This window comes from Schistocerca cancellata, chromosome 2 (genome assembly GCF_023864275.1).
Source record: "Schistocerca cancellata isolate TAMUIC-IGC-003103 chromosome 2, iqSchCanc2.1, whole genome shotgun sequence".
Taxonomy (NCBI): domain Eukaryota; kingdom Metazoa; phylum Arthropoda; class Insecta; order Orthoptera; family Acrididae; genus Schistocerca; species Schistocerca cancellata.
This window is the reverse complement of record NC_064627.1, coordinates 439,400,392-439,423,695: the sequence shown is the minus strand read 5'-3', so window position 1 is coordinate 439,423,695 and position 23,304 is coordinate 439,400,392. Positions and strand designations below refer to the sequence as shown.

The 23,304-nt window shown below is 43.3% G+C and overlaps 1 protein-coding gene across 1 annotated transcript in view; it reads left to right on the top strand.

Moving 5' to 3' along the window:
* The window catches only part of LOC126154853 (G-protein coupled receptor GRL101-like), a 373,478-nt gene that overhangs the window by 310,107 nt on the left and 40,067 nt on the right, over positions 1-23,304 (top strand). Inside the window, exon 26 of the mRNA XM_049916191.1 lies at positions 12,932-13,109. Within this exon, the coding sequence (XP_049772148.1) occupies positions 12,932-13,109 (178 nt within the window). The remainder of the gene's footprint in view (positions 1-12,931; positions 13,110-23,304) is intronic.

The following is a 23,304-nucleotide window of genomic DNA, read 5'->3' as shown; positions in this document are numbered from 1 at the left end:
ACACTGTTCAGCGAGCGTCGTTGAACATGCAGCCCCGCAGCAGACAACCCCTACGTGTGTCCGTGCTGATGCAACTAAAAAATGTGTGAATTCCTAGGGGACCAAACTGCTGAGGTCATCGGTCCCTAGAGTTACACACTACTCAAACTAACTTATGCTGAGAACAACACACACACACACACACACACACACACACTCACTCACTCACACACACACACCCACACACACTCACTCACACACACACACCCATGCCCGACGGAGGACTCGAACCTCCGGTGGGAGGGGCCGTGCAATTCGTGAACGGCACCTCAAACCACGCGGCCATTGCGGGCGGCGACTGACCCAACAACCTCGTCAATTAAGATGGCTCTGGTACAAATGGCTCTGAGTACTATGGGACTCAACTTCCGAGGTCATCAGTCCCCCAGAACTACTTGAACCTAACACACTTCCATGCCCGAGGCAGGATTCGAACCTGCGACTGTAGCGCTCGCGCGGTTCCAGACTATAGCGCCTAGAACCGCTCGCCCACTGCCCACTGCAGCTCTCTACTGAAAAAAGGATCAAATGGCTCCGAGCACTATGGGACTTAACATCTCTGGTCATCAGTCCCCTAGGACTTAGAACTACTTAAACCTAACTAACCTAAGGACAGCACACAACACCCAGTCATCACGAGGCAGAGAAAATCCCTGGCCCCGCCGGGAATCGAACCCGGGAACCCGGGCGTGGGAAGCGAGAACGCTACCGCACGACCACGAGATGCGGACTCTCTACTGAAACGTGATACTGTCGTAACAGTTCTTGCTGCAGCTTGTGCGCCTAAACATCACAGCTAAGGAATCAGTGTTAACGGAAACAAGTCAACACAGTCGTTATTAGAGCATCTGACGTTTGTATTTACGGCTTCTCTAGTTGTTGCCGTTGTAATGGTCTTCACTCCGAAGACTAGTTTGATTCAACTCTCCATATGTCTTCATATCCGAATAACTACTGACACTTACATTTTTCCGAATGTCCTTTCTGTATTCATCACTTGCTCTCCCTCTACAATTTTTTCTCCCCACACTTCCCTGCAGTACTACATCGGTGATATCTCGATGTCTCAGAATATTTCCATTAACCGAATCCTTCTTCTAGTCATATTGTGAAACAAATTTATTTTCTCCCCAGCTCTATTCACTACCTGCTCATTAGTTACCTGATCTATTCGCACAATCTTCAGAATTCTTCTGTGGCACCACATTTCAAAAGCTTCTCTTCTTTTCTTATCCGAACTGTTTATCGTTCATGTTTTGTTTGGCTGTAACAGCAAGTTGCGAACACAGCAGTATATAAGAAGAATATCATATATCAACAGTTCAGCATCATAGATGTACTAATGCAAACCCATCAACAAGAAAGGCGGATTCGTAGTATAACAGATCTATGTAACAAAATTTGTTATATTCAGTCCATCTTTGCTTTGTAAGTCGAAAACGGAGGAGCAGTGTGATTAATTTCGTTGAGAAAGTATCCTCACAGCCGAACAGTACTGTGTAAAATTCTTCTTACTATTCGTAGTTAGTGCTTACCACATTTCATCGGTCATCAGCTGCATTGGTAACAGAGCGTGCATCAGTGATTCTCTACATAAAAAAATGCTTAATGCTTCAGTTTATTTGCACAATTGCACAACTGTATTAAAACGAAGACTGATGTATCATTACACATTCATTATTAATTCGAGAAACAGGCCATTAATGATTATCATTTAAGTAAGAAACAAACCAAAGATACGTAAACCACGATCGCTGATGTATTGGGTTCCAAAGGCGGACCAACACAAAATTAACGAATCGGTCATAAGGTTTTAGCTCATCAGCGTATTTTTATAGGACTTTTTACTATACCAGTACTACCTCCTGTAAGAATATGTGACACATTTCTATTTTACATATCCTTTACGTGTTATATTCGTGAAGAAGGTGAAAGTTTTACTTAGTGCTTATCACTGATCGTCTCGGAATTTGATACCCCATAATAGGTTGAAACCATGATTGAAAATGAGCTGTAAGCTCTTTTCCTAGAAATTAAAAATTTAAATTCTTTCAGAACAGGCGTACGACAGTTTCTCCTCTTTGGAAATCTAAGAGATCCACAATGTACCTGAACTGCAGAACTGTGTTTTCTCAGGTTTTCTCGGAATGATGGAGTGATTATGCTCTCCCGAACTGTTGTTTCCTTTTTTGTGCACAATACTTTGATGCCGGATGCAACAGCCTTTTTCAGGAGCTGTGAGTTTTGTTGTTATGTCTGCTCACTGCCTGAAATACATGCACACTGTAAGCATTCTTGGAATCGCGCTGCTTTTCATAGCTGAGTTAGACCTTCGCGTCCGCTACGCCCTTTAATGCTCAGATGGCTCTCATTGGTTTTGCCGAGCTCGCCTCATTATTCCCTGAAACGCACATTCTCCCAACATCTCCAGCTCTGGTGAGCGAAATGCCCCGTGAAAATTTAATAAATTGTGTGTAGACCCACAACTTATGCTTAAAATGAAACCACATGGTCCAGTCACAATAATGCGATCACCTGTCAGAATCCTGAATAACCATCGTTCACAGTGTGGACGTGCAGAAAGAGAGTAAGGGAGGTTCTGCAACGTAGCGACGACGATGCAGAGCTATGCCCACTCCAGTGCCGTTGCCAACTGTGCTAGCTTTCGCGCCAGAGCATCCATGGGACGAACAGCCAGATCGAGGTGCTGCCACAGATACAATTGGATTTAAACCGGGGAGTGTGGTGGAGAGGGGAGTACGCTAAACTCGTCCTGGTGTCCTCTGAACAACGCGTGTACACTGCGACCTGTGTGGTACGTTGCACTGACCTGTTGGCAGATACCATAGTCCCGAGGAAATTCAAGCTGCAAGTAGCGGATCACATGGTCCCTTAGAACACATGCATGCTTTCGTTGGTCGATTGTACCTTCTACAGTGACGAAATCACGCAGGAAATCCCACAAATACATTCCACAGAACCTAACGCTTCTTCATTTGTCCTAGATCCTTCCAAAGGATGTTGCGGGGCGGTACACGCCAACCGCCATCTCTCCAATGAAGCATAAAAAGTGGTTCATTTCAAAAGGCGACCTGTCGCCCCTCATTGGATTTCCAGTAGCGGTACTGAAGTGCAAATTGCAGCCTTTGTTCGCGATGAAAAGCGGTAGCATGAGTGCATGAACAAGGCACCTAGTGTGGAGACCCACAGACAGAAACATTCGCTGAACGGTCGTTTTGAGGAGACACTGTTGACAGCCCCATGTTTCTCCTGGTTGGACAGTTGCCCAACAGTCGCACCCCTCTTCGTCCGTACACATCATCGCAACCGTCGTTCACCTCTGTCCTTGTTTCCCATGGTGCGCTACAGTTGCCTCGGTGCCATTTTGGTTAGCGCTGTTTTGCCATGCACAGTTTATTTTAACAACTATGGCACTCTGACAGTTTACAAACCTAACGGTTTGGGGCATGCCAGAGATAATACTCTTTTCCAAGTCAAATAAACTGCTCTGTTTCCGCATTACGACAACGACTGGACTGTTTACGGCATCCCCCGACACGCTTTATACATCCTCCGTTGCAAGTGCTGCCATCTGCCGTCTCGGAGCGGTTATTGCACGCTGGCATCGAAAATTGGTGGTGGTCACCTTAATGTGACTGTGGCGTGTGTAATGAGGGATGGGCGTAGCAGCCAATTGCGTATCAGTCTGTATTTTATTGCAGCTGTACAGTACAGCCCTGAGCAGTGCGTTTAGTAGCGAATCATAGAGACCCAGAAAATATGTATCAGGAAATTATGTTGTTGTTGTGGTCTTCAGTTCTGAGACTGGTTTGATGCAGCTCTCCATGCTACTCTATCCTGTGCAAGCTTCTTCATCTCTCAGTACCTACTGCAACCTACATCCTTCTGAATCTGCTTAGTGTATTGATCTCTTGGTCTCCCTCTACGATTTTTACCCTCCACGCTGCCCTCCAATGCTAAATTTGTGATCCCTCGATGCCTCAGAACATGTCCTACCAACCGATCCCTTCTTCTAGTCAAGTTGTGCCACAAACTTCTCTTCTCCTCAATCCTATTCAATACCTCCTCATTAGTTACGTGATCTACCCACCTTATCTTCAGCATTCTTCTGTAGCACCACATTTCGAAAGCTTCTACTCTCTTCTTGTCCAAACGATTTATCGTCCATGTTTTACTTCCATACATGGCTACACTCCATACAAATACTTTCAGAAACGACTTCCTGACACCTAAATCTATATTCGATGTTAACAAATTTCTCTTCTTCAGAAACGCTTTCCTTGCCATTGCCAGTCTACATTTTATATCCTCTCTACTTCGACCATCATCGGTTATTTTACTCCCTAAATAGCAAAACTCCTTTACTACTTGAAGTGTCTCATTTCCTAATCTAATTCCCTCAGCATCACCCGACTTAATTTGACTACATTCCATTATCCTCGTTTTGCTTTTGTTGATGTTCATCTTATATCCTCCTTTCAAGACACTGTCCATTCCGTTCAACTGCTCTTCCAAGTCCTTTGCTGTCTCTGACAGAACTACAATGTCATCGGCGAACCTCAAAGTTTTTACTTCTTCTCCATGAATTTTAATACCTACTCCGAATTTTTCTTTTGTTTCCTTTACTGCTTGCTCAATATACAGATTGAATAACATCGGGGAGAGGCTACAACCCCGTCTCACTCCTTTCCCAACCACTGCTTCCCTTTCATGCCCCTCGACTCTTATAACTGCCATCTGGTTTCTGTACAAATTGTAAATAGCCTTTCGCTCCCTGTATTTTACCCCTGCCACCTTCAGAATTTGAAAGAGAGTATTCCAGTCAACATTGTCAAAAGCTTTCTTTAAGTCTACAAATGCTAGAAACGTAGGTTTGCCTTTTCTTAATCTTTCTTCCAAGATAAGTCGTAAGGTCAGTATTGCCTCACGTGTTCCAACATTTCTACGGAATCCAAACTGATCTTCCCCGAGGTCGGCTTCTACCAGTTTTTCCATTCGTCTGTAAAGAATTCGCGTTAGTATTTTGCAGCTGTGACTTATTAAACTGATAGTTCGGTAACTTTCACATCTGTCAACACCTGCTTTCTTTGGGATTGGAATTATTATATTCTTCTTAAAGTCTGAGGGTATTTCGCCTGTCTCATACATCGTGCTCACCAGATGGTAGAGTTTTGTCATGACTGGCTCTCCTGGGGCCATCAGTAGTTCTAATGGAATGTTGTCCACTCCCGGGGCCTTGTTTTGACTCAGGTCTTTCAGTGCTCTGTCAAACTCTTCACGCAGTATCTTATCTCCCATTTCATCTTCATCTACATCCTCTTCCATTTCCATAATATTGTCCTCAAGTACATCGCCCTTGTATAAACCCTCTATATACTCCTTCCACCTTTCTGCTTTCCCTTCTTTGCTTAGAACTGGGTTGCCATCTGAGCTCTTGATATTCATACAAGTGGTTCTTTTCTCTCCAAAGGTCTCTTTAATTTTCCTGTGGGCAGTATCTATCTTACCCCTAGTGAGACAAGCCTCTACATCCTTACATTTGTCCTCTAGCCATGCCTGCTTAGCCATTTTGCACTTCCTGTCGATCTCATTTTTGAGACGCTTGTATTCTTTTTTGCCTGCTTCATTTACTGCATTTTTATATTTTCTCCTTTCATCAATTAAATTCAATATTTCTTCTGTTACCCAAGGATTTCTATTAGCCTGCGTCTTTTTACCTACTTGATCGTCTGCTGCCTTCACCACTTCATCCCTCAGAGCTACCCATTCTTCTTCTACTGTATTTCTTTCCCCCATTCCTGTCAATTGTTCCCTAATGCTCTCCCTGAAACTCTCTACAACCTCTGGTTCTTTCAGTTTATCCAGGTCCCATCTCCTTAAATTCCCACCTTTTTGCAGTTTCTTCAGTTTCAATCTGCAGTTCATAACCAATAGATTATGGTCAGAATCTACATCTGCCCCAGGAAATGTCTTACAATTTAAAACCTGGTTCCTAAATCTCTGTCTTACCACTATATAATCTATCTGAAACCTGTCAGTACCTCCAGGCTTCTTCCATGTATACAGCCTCCTTTCATGATTCTTGAACCAAGTGCTAGCTATGATTAAGTTATGCTCTGTGCAAAATTCTACAAGGCGGCTTCCTCTTTCATTCCTTCCCCCCAATCCATATTCACCTACTATGTTTCCTTCTCTCCCTTTTCCTACTGACGAATTCCAGTCACCCATCACTATTAAATTTTCGTCTCCCTTCACTACCTGAATAATTTCTTTTATCTCGTCATATATTTCATCTATTTCTTCATCATCTGCAGAGCTAGTTGGCATATAAACTTGTACTACTGTAGTAGGCATGGGCTTTGTGTCTATCTTGGCCACAATAATGCGTTCACTATGCTGTTTGTAGTAGCTAACCAGCACTCCTATTTTTTTATTCATTATTAAACCTACTCCTGCATTACCCCTATTTGATTTTGTATTTATAACCCTGTAATCACCTGACCAAAAGTCTTGTTCCTCCTGCCACCGAACTTCACTAATTCCCACTATATCTAACTTTAACCTATCCATCTCCCTTTTTAAATTTTCTAACCTACCTGCCCGATTAAGTGATCTGACATTCCACGCTCCGATCCGTAGAACGCCAGTTTTCTTTCTCCTGATAACGACGTCCTCTTGAGTAGTCCCCGCCCGGAGATCCGAATGGGGGACTATTTTACCTCCGGAATATTTTACCCAAGAGGACGCCATCATCATTTAATCATACAGTAGAGCTGCATGTCCTCGGGAAAAATTACGGCTGTAGTTTCCCCTTGCTTTCAGCCGTTCGCAGTACCAGCACAGCAAGGCCGTATTGGTTAATGTTACAAGGCCAGATCAGTCAATCATCCAGACTGTTGCCCCTGCAACTACTGAAAAGGCTGCTGCCCCTCTTCAGGAACCACATGTTTGTCTGGCCTCTCAACAGATACCCCTCCGTTGTGGTTGCACCTACGGTACGGCCATCTGTATCGCTGAGGCACGCAAGCCTCCCCACCAACGGCAAGGTCCATGGTTCATGGGGGGGGGGGAAATTATGTTAAAACAACTTTAACTATCTACGGCGTGAATTGAGTTATGGACAGTTTGAGGCCGTTTTATCGACATTTTCTTATATAAGCTTTCTGGGTCTATATGACTATCTACTTAATGCACTGATGACGGCTATACTGCAGCTGGAATATAGCTTGACCTGCAATAAAATACAGATTTATATGCGACTGATTGCTGTGTTCATCCATGATTATAAACGTTTCACAGTAGCTGAACACAACGGTTCCTCAGGAAATGCAACTTGGTTAATGTGAAACTTCCTTTCTATCTTTCTGGGTTTTCCGACATACAATATTTATTTGCATGTACTGCATACATCTGCTGTCCTCCGAATTTCGCGTTTTGGACTTCAGTACTTCTTTCATCGCATTTAATTTCATGATTATAACTGAGGCAATTCTGGACGGCTGCTTAAATGCTTCGTTGTTTTAGTCGAATGTGTCACTGACTTCCCTTGCCCTTCTCCTCGATTATTCTACTTGTCTGCACCGCATAAGACATGAAACTGTCGCATGCAATTTTGGACACATAGACCGTCTTTACCGCAACGAAGAAGGCCTTTTACCTTTTCCACTGGGAGTAAAATCCACGGTTTCCTTTGATACTTAAACAGTTCCTGTTATAAATGTAATCAGTGATTCTACATTTGTCTTAGACACCAAAATTTTTGTTTCTTTTTATTTAACTCTTTATGACGCCTTTCGTGTTATCGCATCATCAGACCTATGGCATAATGACACATTATAAGATAATGTGGAAAGCGTGCATAAGAATGAAGCAGTGAAGCAGACTAACATTCCTGTAACATCGATACATAGTATCTTGTCATTTATAGTCATTCCATTGCAACTTCATTGGCAAAACTGTCTCAGGCAGTATTACATGTTGTAAGGTAAACAATCTCGGCACTAAGCGGCGTTGCTCACAGTATCAAAATGCTTGTGGCGGCAGATACATATGTGACATGTCAACAGTTATTACAAGTCCATGTGCACCTACATCTACACCTACATACATATTGCGCAAGCCACCGTGTGATGAACACCGGGGAGACCCTGTACCGCTACTAGACACTTCCCTTCCTATTCCGCACGCGAACAGAGCGATGAAAAAACGACTATCTGTAAGACTCCGTACGAGCCATAATTTATCTGGTTTTACTTTTGCGGACTCCACGCGAAATGTACATTGGCCGCAGATGACCTGCAGTCAGCCTCAACTGATGGCTCTCCAAACTTCCGCAATAGCTCCTCGCGAAAATAGCTCACGCAGTGTCTCCGTAATACTTGCGTGTTGATCAAACCTTCTGGTAACAAATCTAGAAGCATGCCACTGAATTGATTCTATGTTCTCCTTTAGCCTAACTTGGTGGGAATCCCAAACAGTCAAGCAGCATTCAATAATGAGTCGCACTAGTGTTGCATACGCCGTCTCCTTTACAGATGAGCTGCACATTCCCTTAAATCTCCCCACAAAACGAAGTCGAGCATTCGCCTTCAAGTCTATCAGCTTGACATGCTCATTCCATTTAACATCGCTTTGCGTCACCCCCAGACTGTTTCAAGCTCCACATTGTTAATGCTCTGTTCGAACATTACAGTATAGTTATTCCTACTCATTCGCATTAACTTACATTTTTCTACCTTTACAGCAGTGTGCCATTCATCAAACTAGAAATTCCATTTAAGTCGTCTTGTATCCCTCTACAGTCACTCAAGCACGACACCTTGCCGTAAACGACGGCTTCGTCAGAAAACATCCGTAAATTGGTGTTCACGCAGTCCGCCAGATCGTTTATGTATACAGGGAACAAGAGCGATCCTGACACACATTTCTGGGATATTCCTGACGATACCCTTGTGTTTGGTGAACATTCGCCGTCGAAGACAACGTGCTGGGTTCTAGTACTTGAAAATTCTTCGACCCAATCATGTATCTGGGAAACTGTTTTGCATGCTCGGACCTTGCTCAACAGTTTGCTGTGAGACACCGTGTAAAGCGCTTCCGGAAATATAGAAACATGAAATCCATCTTTTGCCCTCTAACCGTGGTATGTAGCACATCATGTGACACTGCTTTCTGATTCCGTGTTGATTTGTGGACAGAGCTCAAGGGAATTTGTTGTGTTTGAACTCAGAATGTTTTGAAGAAGTCTGTAGCAACCCGATGTTAAACATACTGGTCTGTGATTATGCGGATCTGTTCGTTTACCCTTCTGATATACAGGAGCTACCGGCGCTCTTTTCTAGTTGCTTAAGACTTTGCCCTGGATGAGAGAACCGCGATAAATGCAGCCTAAGTAAGGGACCAGTGTCCATATTGCCCTCTCTATAAAACGGAACTGGGATTCCATTAGGACTTATTTGTTTTCAACCCTTTGTGATGCTTCTCTACGCCAGAGGTTCCTATTTCTTATGTGTCCTCCGCGCCAGGTCTGTGCGACAGTCAAACGACGGTATGTTTTTACGGTCCTCTTGTATGAATGATATCTTAAACGGGAAATAAGAACTTGTGTGTTTTTTTTTCTTTTTGTGTCTTCTATTAGCTTACCAGGCTGGGCAACGAGTGACTGGTTCGAAGCCTTCGACCCGCTTAGTGATTTTGCGTATGACTAGAATTTCCTCGGGTTCTCGACAAGACCTTCCGTTAAGACATGACGGTGGGAGTTGTTTGTTTACGCATCTTCTTACGAACGCAACGAATCTCTCCTAACTTTTGCCTGTCGACTTATTGTTTAACATCAGTTATGTAAAATAAATAAATCAGTGACTAAATAATGTAGCACGAGAACGATAACATTCAAATGCTATTAGCGTATGTTTCATCAAATCATAAAATTAGAAGCCATTGGAAATGGTTCAAATGGCTCTGAGCACTATGCGACTTAACTTCTGAGGTCATCAGTCGCCTAGAACTTAGAACTAATTAAACCTAACTAACCTAAGGACATCACACACATCCATGCCCGAGGCAAGATTCGAACCTGCGACCGTAGCGGTCACGCGGTTCCAGACTGTAGCGCCTTTAACCGCACGGCCACACCGGCCGGCTTTAGAAGCCATTAACGCACTTAAAAGGTAGAAGTGCGAGAATAGGGTTGTTATTGGAATTATGAGTTGGCTACAGAAATGAAACTCAGCAGAGTTACCTTATACACTGAAACAGTAAACTGAAGTACAAAGATATTGCTAACAAGGAACTAGACAGATTGCGTTAATTCCTCAATGTGCCCACCTCACCCACTCTTCACTTTACCCCTTTCCCAAACGGCCTCCGTTTGTCCCTCAAGGTTGGTGGTATTACAGATGAAAGACGATCACCAAACCAAACCAAACAGTTGACGTGTTTTCAAAAGTAGGACCAAGTGTTCTTTTAATGTTTTTTAGGTAATATATTGTTCCTCAGCTTAGTACCTGATGTGTACCTCTGCAGCTATATGTACATCTAGTACCTTTTGGAGTTTACTAGTCACGCTTTCTTCTCCGTTATTGGATGTTTTATTCGACCTCATTGTGAATGTTACCCTATTACTTTCTTTAACACTATTATGACTCCTTAAGCTTGCAGTCTTAATTGACGTACTCTGTATATTGCCATTTCTTGCACTATTATGTATAATTTGGACCCTTTTAATTCTGTGCTGTAGTTTTATTAATTTTATATTTTGTAACACAGTTTTAATAATTTTATTTCTTGACGATTTCTTTAACCCTTTTTATTATTTTTATTTCTTGACTTTTGCGTTATACATCGCATGTCTTGCTATTGTTGTTCGCACTGCAATACTCCTATTTTATCTGGTACTATGCATAAGTAATGTGGTTTTAGCAATATCAGCAGTGGCTGGCGTCTGGGAGTAAACGTCGGATTGCGGCTGTGTTGTTAGCCATGATTTCTTCGGTTGATCCTTCCACCCTCGGTATTAGTTCCAATGTCGCCCACTCTTCGACGTATGTGTGAACAGGGAGTCTCACTGCGCTTCCCTCGGCATTTTGCTGACTAGTCTTGCTGGACCTCCACGACATGCGGCACGGTGGGCACTTACAAGGGAAGCTGCACTGAAGAGCCAAAGAAAGTATTACAACTGTCTAATATCGTGTAGGAACCTGTAGGGCTGTCCATAAATCCGTAAGAGTACGAAGGGTTTGAGATCTCTTCTGAACAGCACGTTGCAAGGCATCCCAGATGTGGTCAATAGTATTCATTTTTGGGGAGTTTGGTGGCCAGCATTGTTACTGGAGCCACTCTGTAGCAATTCCGGACGTGTTGGGTGTCACATTGTCCTGCTGGAATTGTCCAAGGTCGTCTGACTGCACAATGTACGTGGACAGATGCATGTGATCAGACAGGATGCTTACATATTTCTCACCTGTCAGAGTCGTATCTAGACGTATATCACTCCAGGTATACACATCCCACACTGTTACAGAACCTCGGCACCAGCTTGAACAGTCCGCTGCTGACATGCAGGGTCTATGGATCCATGAGGTTGTCTTCATACCCACATACGTCCATCCGCTGGATACAATTTGAAACGAGGCTCGTCCGACCAGGCAAAATGTTTCCAGTCATCAACAGTCTCCGTGCGGTTCTGGAGCCGAGCGACTGCTACGGTCGCAGGCTCGAATCCTGCCTCGGGCACGGATGTGTGTGATGTCCTTAGGTTAGTTTGGTTTAATTAGTTCTAAGTTCTAGGCGACTGATGACCTTAGAAGTTAAGTCGCATAGTGCTCAGAGCCATTTGAACCATCAACAGTCTGACGTCGGTTTTGACGGACCCAGGCGACGCGTAGAGCAGTCATCAAGAGGCCTTCAGCTCCGAGAGCACATATCGATGACGTTTCGATGAATGGTTCGCAAGCTGACACTTGCTGATGGTCCAGCATTGAAATGTGCAGCAATCTGCGGAGGGGTAGCCCTTCTGTCACGCTGAACGATGCTCTTCGGTCGTCGTTGGCCCTGTTCTTGCAAGACCATTTTCCGGCCGCAGCGATGTCAGATATTGATGTTTTACCGGATTTCTGATATTCACAACTGCGCCAGACACCCAGACACTTTTTGTCTTTATAGGCATTACAGACCTCAACGCCATATTCTACCCGTTTATATATCTCTGTTTCTGAATACAGCTGCCTTTATTAGTTTCTTTGGCGCTTCAATGCACTTTTGAGCTTGACAAATTGGCATTATACGGCTTTTATGGCTCAATTTTTATTTCTTAAGCCCATACGGCATGTCTAGTCGTTCACGGTTGGTTCGTAGGTTACGTTAGGTTGGAAAGAGTGGCTATTTAATGTTTTTTTCGGCAAGGCGCCCTTCACCCAGTGTGATACTGGTTGACTCAGAGAAACTTATCGTGCCTCACCCGTACGGGATCTGCATGCTACTCGATAAATTTCTGGGTTTTTCACATGACTGGTACTTCTTTCTCGTACGCAATCAGGATTTTACCTGATGTTCACATCTGTATAATTCCTTTTAATGGTTAATTGATTTTATGAAGGATCCCTCTTAATTTTCCTCGTTTTTTTGTACCGCCTGACGGCAGGATTTACATCCTGAAATCCGGGTCGTGTGTACGATTTTATCTTAGTAATTGATTTGTCAGGTACAATGGGAGCAGATTTACTCGTGAAGAGAAAATTTAGAAACAGTTGTGGATGTCCCGCAAAGAATCTATTACACAACATAAGCTCTAGGGATGAGGAGTGTGTACCAGGATGTTGAGGTTTTCCAGTGCTGGTTCGTAGTTGAGTGAGGTGTGTGGTGGCGGCGGCAGGTGTTCGCGTGGGTGGCGGTGTTCGTGCTGCCGCTGAACGCGGCGGTCAACCCGGTGCTGTACACCATCTCGACGGCACCCTTCCTGACGCCCGCCCGGCGCGGGCTGCGAGCCTTCAAGCGCTCCTGGAAGCTGTCGCTCACCGCAGACCAGAGGAGGACCTTCTCTTCTTCGCTGGGTGAGTCACCAAACTGTTGCTCGTTGTCTAACAGACTGCCACCGTATGACAAACGCAGCAAGTCAGTGACAAGCAATTTTTCCAATGAAGAGAACTAAATCAAAAGGTAAATTATAAGCTTACTGAATAAAATTCACAGCCTTCGAAAAAAAAAAAAAAAGTGAAGCGCCCATGGCCCAAGTAGATGTTTTGGCTGCTGTCGTGGCTAATCTGTACATCAGTAGCAGACAAACTGTAGGTTATGATCTGTTTATAGCCCCCGTTCTGACGCCTCGTTACCTATATATGTACGAGTGGCACACCATTCCTTCGAGGCAAGTTGTACAGCCTGTGCTGATACAGAAACAGGTCATATGTATCATACTTACCCGAATCTAATACGCACTTTTTTAATCATATGCAGTGTTCAAGATAGGGGTGCGCATAGGTTTCGGCGATGCATTACATTCTAGTACAAACTTTAATCCGTCTTTAATCGGCAACATTACTGAAATGTAGGTATTCTTCTGTACGTCACAACGTATTGTTGTAATTCTCGACCTCGTTACATTATTGTTGCCCTACTACTGCGTGGTGTGTTTGAATTGGTAATAAAGAAATGAAAGGCAAGTAGAGAAGATTCTCCTATGACTTTCAAGCCTAAAGTAATTCTTTATGCTGAAAAATATGGTAACAAGACGGCGGTGCGAGTGTTCAGTGTAGCTGAAACTAACATTCGCCTACGGTAGAAACAGAAATTGGCGTTATTACGAACTACCGCTACTAGAAAGAGAAAAAAAATCCTGATGTTGAAGTAAAAGTTTTGGGCTTCGTCTGTGAAAGGAGGAAGAATGAGCCACCTCTGACTACTGACATCATAAGAAACAAAATAAAACAGATGGCTGCAGTTCCTTGTATACCGAGGCACGAGCTTAAGGCTAGCTGTGGATGACTTATTCGCTTTACGAAACGGCGTGTTTATCCCTACGTCGCCGTACAAAAGTATGTCAAAAGCTTCCGTAGGATTTTGAGAAAAAACTTCTAGAGTATCAGCGATGTGTCAACAAACTTCGGAAACAGAAAAATTGTTCGATGGGCCAAGTATCCAACGCTAATGAGATGCCAATTTCTACTGATCACGTAATTACACGACTGAGGAGAACGTGACAAAAGAAGTTACCATCAAAACACCAGTGTATGAAAGAGAGCTCGTAACTGGCAATCACAGCAGACGGGCGAATACATCCCCCTTTCTTAATCATAAAGCGGATAACAAGCCACAAACCACCTAAAATGAAAAAAAATAATAATTCCCTGATGTCTGGTCCGAAATCAGAAGAAGGGATGGACGACCAACTTTAAGGTTTGACTGGCTCCGACACGTATAGGAATTCCTTCCTGGTAGGCTTCCCATACTACCATTAATGCTTTGTCTAGCTGTGTTTCATGATCATCTCTCTACGACGAAGAAAGAAGATACGCAGTGTAGCCAGTGACCTTGTTATTATTTCTGGAGGAATGACTTCTGTTTACACCCTCTGGTCGTTAGTATAAATAAACCTTTCATAGGTTACGTTCAGGAACAGTGGGAAAAATGATTTTGCTAACCAAACTGTGAACTGACTCCGACAGGAAAAATTAACCGTCTGCATCCCGAATTATTGCACACTGGGTTTAGGATGACTGGAAAAGCATCGAAACAATAATTATTGTAAAATCATTCATATATACGTTCATTGGTGTGTAAAATAAATTTAACCTATCAGTATTCCTGGCCGGGTTGGGGATTTTCTCCGCCAGGGGACTCGGTGTTTGTGTTGTCCTCCTCATCTCATCATCATTCAGTAAAATGGCAGGACTGGGCAGTATAGAGATTGGGAATTTTGGCGGGCGCTAGTAACCACACCGCTGAGTGCCCCCCAAAAACCAAAATCATCATCAAACTACGGTGGTACACTCACAAACTTTTTTATGGTATTCGTTTTTAAAATTGCTGTTCCCATTACGTTTGTTGGAACATTACATTCAAGTAAATTCGGTAAGGAGGCGTGAACAGTGTCGTATCTTGAGTAATCACTGTGTTGCAGCGTACTCACATGTGACAGCGTTATCAGCACCTGACAGAGTTTGAAAGAGGCCTCATTGTGGGTCCCGGTTTGTCCAGCTGAAGGAATCGTGCATAACCAGATTTGTGGCGCATGCCACTGCAACAATGGCCTGATGTCGGACTCAACGGAACCTGAAGCCAGACATATTGGTCGTCTAGCTCTCGGTAGACCATGTCTGAGCAGCACGCCGGAGGATCACCATATTGTGCACCCGGCACATGTTAACTCATTCAGATCTGCACCTACCGTCCGAGAACACGAAATGGATTCTATGGAACATTCTGTGTTATCCCGCACCATTGGTCGCAGACAAGCAGCAGCCGGATTAGGGGATTACCGTCCTGCCCAGGTGGCGGCACTGTTTTCAGCCATGAAACCTAATTCTGAACTATCACAAGTGACCATCATCGGCGAGTATGGCAGCGACCTGGGGAGAGGTCTCATTTTTCGGATGTTTCGGAGGCAGAGACGTGTCACTCCCGGGATCATGGTGTGGGAAGCTATCGGGTATGATTTCAGGTCACGACTGGCAGCGATTAGGGAACTCTGACGGACAATGATACACCACAGGAGTGCTCCAGACTCATGAGATTGTTACCTTCTATGCAACGATACCGTAGTGCCTTTTATAGAACGACAGCGCTCTGAACAGGTGCACGTGTGTCTATAAACTTTCCGCGTGATGTTGAGATACTCCCGTGGCCAACAGGAACACAGATCTCTCCTCTGTAGAACAGCTATGACGTCAGCTCCTTTCCAGTGCCAGTATGCGGAATGTGAAGGACAGTTTACAAGACTTGTGGACCATTTTGACTTGGAACGGGATACAAGGGCTTTATGGCACCCTTTTCAACCGCATCAGTGCATGCATCCACGCCAGGGGCGGTGAAACGTGTTTATAAGTGGGCTCGTACTGCAGTTTTCAATGTAAATCTGACTCAAGTTTGTGATCACTGAAATAAAGTCACGCAGCCTCTCATGCCATGAAGCTTCATTTCGTTGCATCCTCCACTGATGGGCGCAAGCATCGGGTGTTGAGAATGCTACATCAGCATCGATTGCAGCCGTACCATATTTCTATGCACCAGGAATTGAATGGCGACGACTCTGAACGTCGTGTACAGTTCTGCCACTGGGACAAGAGAAATTACGGGACGATGATAGAATTTTTGCACGTGTTCTATTTAGCGACGAAGCGTCATTCACCAACAGCAGTAACATAAACCGGCATAATATGCACTATTAGGCAACAGAAAATCCACGATGGCTGCGACAAGTGGAGCATCAGCGACCTTGGCGGGTTAATGTATGGTGCGGCATTATTGGAGGAAGGATAATTGGCCCCCATTTTATCGATGGCAATCTAAATGGTGCAATGTATGCTGATTTCCTACGTAATGTTCTACCGATGTTACTATAAGATGTTCACTGCATTACAGAATGGCGATGTACTTCCAACATGATGGATGTCCGGCACATAGTTCGCGTGCGGTTGAAGCGGTATTGAATAGCATATTTCATGACATGGGGACTGGTCGACATAGGAGAATCTTCTCTACTTGCCTTTCATTTCTTTATTACCAATTCAAACACACCACGCAGTAGTAGGGCAACAATAATGTAACGAGGTCGAGAATTACAACAATACGTTGTGACGTACAGAAGAATACCTACATTTCAGTAATGTTGCCGATTAAAGACGGATTAAAGTTTGTACTAGAATGTAATGCATCGCCGAAACCTATGCGCACCCCTATCTTGAACACTGCATATGATTAAAAAAGTGCGTATAAGATTCGGGTAAGTATGATTAATATGACCTGTTTCTGTATCAGCACAGGCTGTACAACTTGCCTCGAAGGAATGGTGTGCCACTCCTACACATATAGGTAACGAGGCGTCAGAACAGGGGCTATAAACAGATCATAACCTACAGGGACCAGAGATGAGTGTCACGCCATGTTAATGACTGTCGATTTCACGCCAAACAGGAATTTCTGGTGCCAGGGGTGAACGTTCATCTCAGATTTCCGAACAAACATTGCGAAGGAAAGTACATTGCGAAGGAAGGTGCATGCAGTAGAACAGGATACCTCGCTTAGGGCATTGCTAACAACACACAGCGGGCCGGCCGGCGTGGCCGAGCGGTTCTAGACGCTACAATCTGGAACAGCGTGACCGCTACGGTCGCAGGTTCGAATCCTGCTTCGGGCATGGATGTGTGTGATGTCCTTAGGTTAGTTAGGTTTAAGTTGTTCTAAGTTCTAGGGAACTGATGACCTCAGATGTTAAGTCCCATAGTGTTCAGAGCCATTTGAACCAAGACACAGCGGTGTGTCATAAATGGGTCAAATAACATAGGTAGTTCACAGTTGCTGACTCTAGGCGTGTAGCGAGGTCAGAGGAGTCGCAATTTCGTCTCTTCTTGAAATGACGCAAGACGGCCCACTGCTGCATTTAACAATGCATGTAAGGTGCAGTTCAGGCCGGGGATGACTCTGTGACGTTTTGGTGGCGTTTTCCGTACCTCGATTAGCGTCCTCTCTTTCATTTCAACAATCTCGGTTACCAAGTATTGCCTTTCCTCTACCTCTTCAAGATGACTATGCTGTGGACATACCTGTTTTCCAACATGACTACAGCCCCAGTCAGATGGCTGATCACGTACGTTCCTATGTTGGCAAATACTCAGGCAACCATTTACACTTCGATTCGTCTTTTAAATCACCCGGTCTTATTCCCAAAGTATAACTTTTGACTTACTCGGCTTGATTTACGTCGATCAGCGGGTGAAATGTAGCAACAGAAGTGAGCTCTGCTGGATGTAATCAGTAATGAACTGGTTCAGCGGGATACGGCATCTCTGAAGGAACTTGCTGTCAGTTTACCTCGCCGAACTGAGCCTATTACTAGGCTAGAGGTCATGTTATACGGTATCTTTGGGGACAACTCATTTTTGATTAGTCTACTTGTACCGCGTGGTCCATTGATAGTGACCGGGCCAAATATCTCACGAAATAAGCATCAAACGAAAAAACTACAAAGAAACTCATCTAGCTAGAAAGGTGAAACCAGATGGCGCTATGGTTAGCCCGATAGATGGCGCTGCCGTATGTCATACGGATATCAACAGCGTTTTTTTTAAATAGGAACCCCAATTTTTTATTACATATCCGTGTAGTACGTAAATAAATCTGAATGTTTTAGTTGGACCACTTTTTTCGCTTTGTGACAGATGGCGCTGTAATAGTCACAAACGTATAAGACGTGGTGTCACGTAACATTCCGCCAGTGTGGACGGTATTTGCTTCGTGATACACTGCCCGCGTTAAAATTGACCGTTTAGCAGTTCCGGAAAAGATCGATATCGTGTTGATGTATGGCTATTGCGATCAAAATGCCCAAAGGGCGTGTGCTATGTATGCTGCTCGGTATCCTGAACGACATCATCCAAGTGTCCGGACCGTTCACCGGATAGTTACGCTATTTAAGAAAACAGGAAGTGTTCAGCCACATATGAAACGGCAACCACGACCTGCAACAAATGATGATGCCCAAGTAGATGTTTTAGCTGCTGTCGCGGCTAATCCGCACATCAGTAGCAGACAAACTGCGCAAGCATCGGGAATCTAAAAAACGTCGGTGTTGAGAATGCTACATCAACATCGATTGCACCCGTACCATATTTCTGTGCACCAGGAATTGCATGGCGACGACTCTGAACGTCGTGTACAGTTCTGCCACTGGGCACAAGAGAAATTACGGGACGATGATAGAATTTTTGCACGTGTTCTGTTTAGCGACGAAGCGTCATTCACCAACAGCGGTAACGTAAACCGGCATAATATGCACTATTAGGCAACGGAAAATCCACGATGGCTGCAACAAGTGGAACATCAGCGACCTTGGCGGGTTAATGTATTGTGCGGCATTATGGGAGGAAGGATAATTGGCCCCCATTTTATCGATAGCAATCTAAATGGTGCAATGTATGCTGATTTCCTACGTAATGTTTTACCGATGTTACTATAAGATGTTTCACTGCATTACAGAATGGCGATGTACTTCCAACATGATGGATGTCTGGCACATAGCTCGCGTGCGGTTGAAGCGGTATTGAATAGCATATTTCATGACATGGGGATTGGTCGTCGAAGCACCGTACTATGGCCCGCACGTTCACCGGATTTCTTTCTGTGCTGAAAGTTGAAGGATATTTGCTATCGTGATCCACCGACAACGCCTGACAACATGCGTCAGCGCATTGTCAATGCACGTGCGAACGTTACGGTAGGCGAACTACTCGCTGTTGAGAGGAATGTCGTAACACGTATTGACAAATGCATTGAGGTTGACGGACATCATTTTGAGCATTTATTGCATTAATGTGGTATTTACAGGTAATCACGCTGTAACAGCATGCGTTCTCAGAAATGATAAGTTCACAAAGGTACATGTATCACATTGCAACAACCGAAATAAAATGTTCAAACGTACCTACGTTCTGTATTTTAATTTAAATAAATCTACCTGTTTCCAATTGTTGGTCTAAAATTGTGTGCCATATTTTTGTGACCATTACAGCGCCATCTGTCACAAAGCGAAAAAAGTGGTCCAACTTAAACTTCCATATTTCTTTACGTACTACACGAATATGTAATCAAAGTGGGTGTTCCTATTTTAAAAAAATGCAGTTGATATCCGTTTTCAGCTATAGCAGCGCCATCTAGCGGGCCATCCATAGCGCCATCTGGTTTCCTCCTTCAAGCTAGACACGTTTCGTTCTGTGTTGTTTTTTCGTTTGACGCTTATTTCGTGAGATATTTGGCCCGGTCACTATCAATGGACCACCCTGTATAAACACTTTAGTGAAGAAGATCATAGCTGAAGTGAGACGAGGACCTTCTTTCTTATCTTGGCTAATAACATGCCCCAGATTAAGTAACTTGCGCAAAGAAGTAGTACACAGATTTACTGAAGCACGAAGAGATACGTTTGAAGATCTCTAAGGCTATGGATACACGTACTAATGAGTAGCTCAGCAGGCAGTTCAGCTGAAGGGTTGGGGATCTCTAAAAAGTGCAGTAACAGAAGTTGGACAGGAAAAGATAGTCACAAATAAGGTAACTACGAAGCAACCATTCATAAAAACAGAGTATTTCAGTTGATCGATGAAATAATGAATTACGAAAATACTCAGGGAAATTCTGGAATACAGAAATACAAGTCTCATAGGAGTGAAATATATTAGAAGTGCAGGGAAGCTAACTCGAAATGGCTGCATGAAAAACGTGAAAAAGAAAGGACTGAGTCAGCATATAGAAAAGCCAGACAACCTTTGAAATTAAAAACAAGGGTGGTAACATTAAGAGTTCAGTAGTAATTTCGCTGTTACGCGGAGAGGAGACAGCGGATAGGTGGAAAGAGTACACTGAAGGCCTCTATGGAGGCAAGACTTGTCTGTGATGTGATAGAAGAAGAGACAGGAATCGATATGGAGGAATAGCCTATCTAGTGTTTTAATTAGATTTTAAAAGAACTTTGGGAGATTTAAGATGAAATAAGGCAGAAGGGATGGATAACATTCCACCAGAACTTCTAAAATCGGGAGGGGGGGAGGGGCAAAAAAACGACTATTCGCGTTGATGTGTAGAATGTACGCGTCTGGCGGCATACCATCTGACTTTCGGAAAGATGTCTCATGCAGCCAAGATGCTGACAAGAATAATGTACAGAAGAACGGAAAATAAATTTGTGGATGTGTCACATGACTATCAGTTTGTCTTTAGGAAGGCTGAAGGCATCAGAGGGGCAATTCTGGCGTTGCGATTGATAATGGAAGCAAGAGTAAGGAAAAATCAAGACACGTTCTTAGGATCTGTCGACATGCAAAAAGTATTCGACTGTATCTAATGGTACAAAATGTCGACACTCTGGGGAAAACAGGTAATATACAATATGTACAAGAGCCAAGAGGGAACAATAAGAGTAGAAGACCCTTTTTAGGGTATAAGGCAGGGATGCATTCTTTATCATTACTGTTCAATCTAAATTTCGAAGAAGCAATGATGTAAATAACGGACAGGTTCAAGAGTGGAATTAAATTACTAGGCGGAATGATATCAATGAGAAGAATTCCTAATGAAATTGCTATCCGCAGTTAACAAGAATTACAGGATATGCTGAAAGGAATAAACAGTGTAATGAGTACAGAATATGACTGAAAGTAAATCAAAGGAAGACGAAAATAGTGAGAAATAGCAGAAATGAGAAGACTGAGACATTTAACACCAGGACTGGTGATCACCAAGTAGATGACATTAAGAAAATGGATGGAGTAAGGAGGACAGGTAAAGCTGACTAATACTGGAAAGATGTACAATCCTAGCCAAGAGACATCTACTAATATAAAAAATAGGTCTTAACTTGAGGACGGAATTTCTAAGAATATACGTCTGGAACCCAGCATTGTATAGTAGTGAAACGTGGCCTGCGGGAGAACCGTAACTGCAAAGAATCGAATCATTTCAGATGTGGTGCTACAGAGGATTTTTGAAAATTTGGTGGACTGATAGGTACGCAAAGAGGAGATTCTCCACAAAATCGGCGACGAAAGGAATATATGGGAAATACTGACAAGAAGAAGGGACCGGATGGTAGGATACCTATTAAGACATGGCACTAAAGGGAGCTGTAGAGGGCAAAAGTTGTAGAGGAAGGCAGAGCTAGGAATACATCCAGAAAATAACTGATGTTGTAGGTTTCAAGTGATACTCTAAAATGAAAAGCTTTGCCACAAGAGACGAATCCGTGGCAGGCTGAACCAAACGATTTAGAAAATTCATGACCCAAAAAAGAAATAATTAGAGTCTGGAAAAAATTGCAATTGTCAATGCTTAATATGAGAGCTGTTTTCAATCAGTCAAATATTTGGCTTAGGCACTCTGCGTGGTCATCCAGATCTTTTGAAAAAGTGATGCCATGCAAATAGACCATGTATTTTTTCTATTTTGACCCTCAAATGACTCCATTTAACAAGTTTTGAAATATTGCAGTCGCGTTTATTAACCCGAAAAGCATTCTACGACAGTGACAGTGACGGAATGCTGTTGCAAAAGCTGTTTTCGGACTATCTTCCGGACACACTTGAATGTCTTGATACCTAGTCATTAAATCTATCGTAGAAAATAGTTTATACTGTCCCAGGTTATCCAAAGTCTCAGTTATATTTGGAATCGGATATACGTTGTTTACTGCACTTTTTACAAGCCTATAATCATAAAAGAATTTATATTTTGTTGTTCTGTCAGGTTACTTCTTTGGCACGATTGCTATACTTGCTTATCAAGAACTGTCTCTAAGTTCTGTTTTGCCTTCTTTAGGTTGTTGATCTAAGAACAGTTCCATTAATGGAAGGATATGCTTTTGTTGCCTATAATGCTTACAGTGCACTGGTGCACGACTACCCACTGGAATAGGATACTGTGTTATGGATGTGATTGACACTGTTACGTAACGCATACGTGCTGACAGTTTTCTTGAAATATGCTCTACGTCTGACCCATCCACATCTGTTTCACTGAGTACCTGTACTGTAGCTTCTACCAACCTGTTCAGAGGACTTAGTCTTTCATTCGGTGATCATCCAGGGCTACTGGCACCGTAACCTGGCTGTTTATTGCCATAGCATGTGCTGTACTTCTTCGTTAAAACAACACTAATGACCAAAATGTCACTACTCAAGAGAGGTTCTATTAAACATAAAGCTTGTTGTGGATTATCGACGTCTATCGTATCCCAAATTAACTTTCTGCAGCTGCTGGTACTCGGTCATACGAAACAACTTTTAATGCCACTCTACATAGTTTAGTTGGTACTACTTCATCAATGAGCGTAATGTGTTATACAGATAAATTTTTAACTGTTGCATCAATCGAAAACGAATCTCCATTAAGTTCAACTGTTTGTTGCCGAAGGTCGATATTAGCATGATGCCCAACCAGAAAATATCTGAGAATTACAGAAAATCCTTGCCCCACAGTTGGCAACATTTTCGTTTGCTCCAGAAGAAATGTAATTTCTACAACATTTCAGTACCTGTGTTTTTC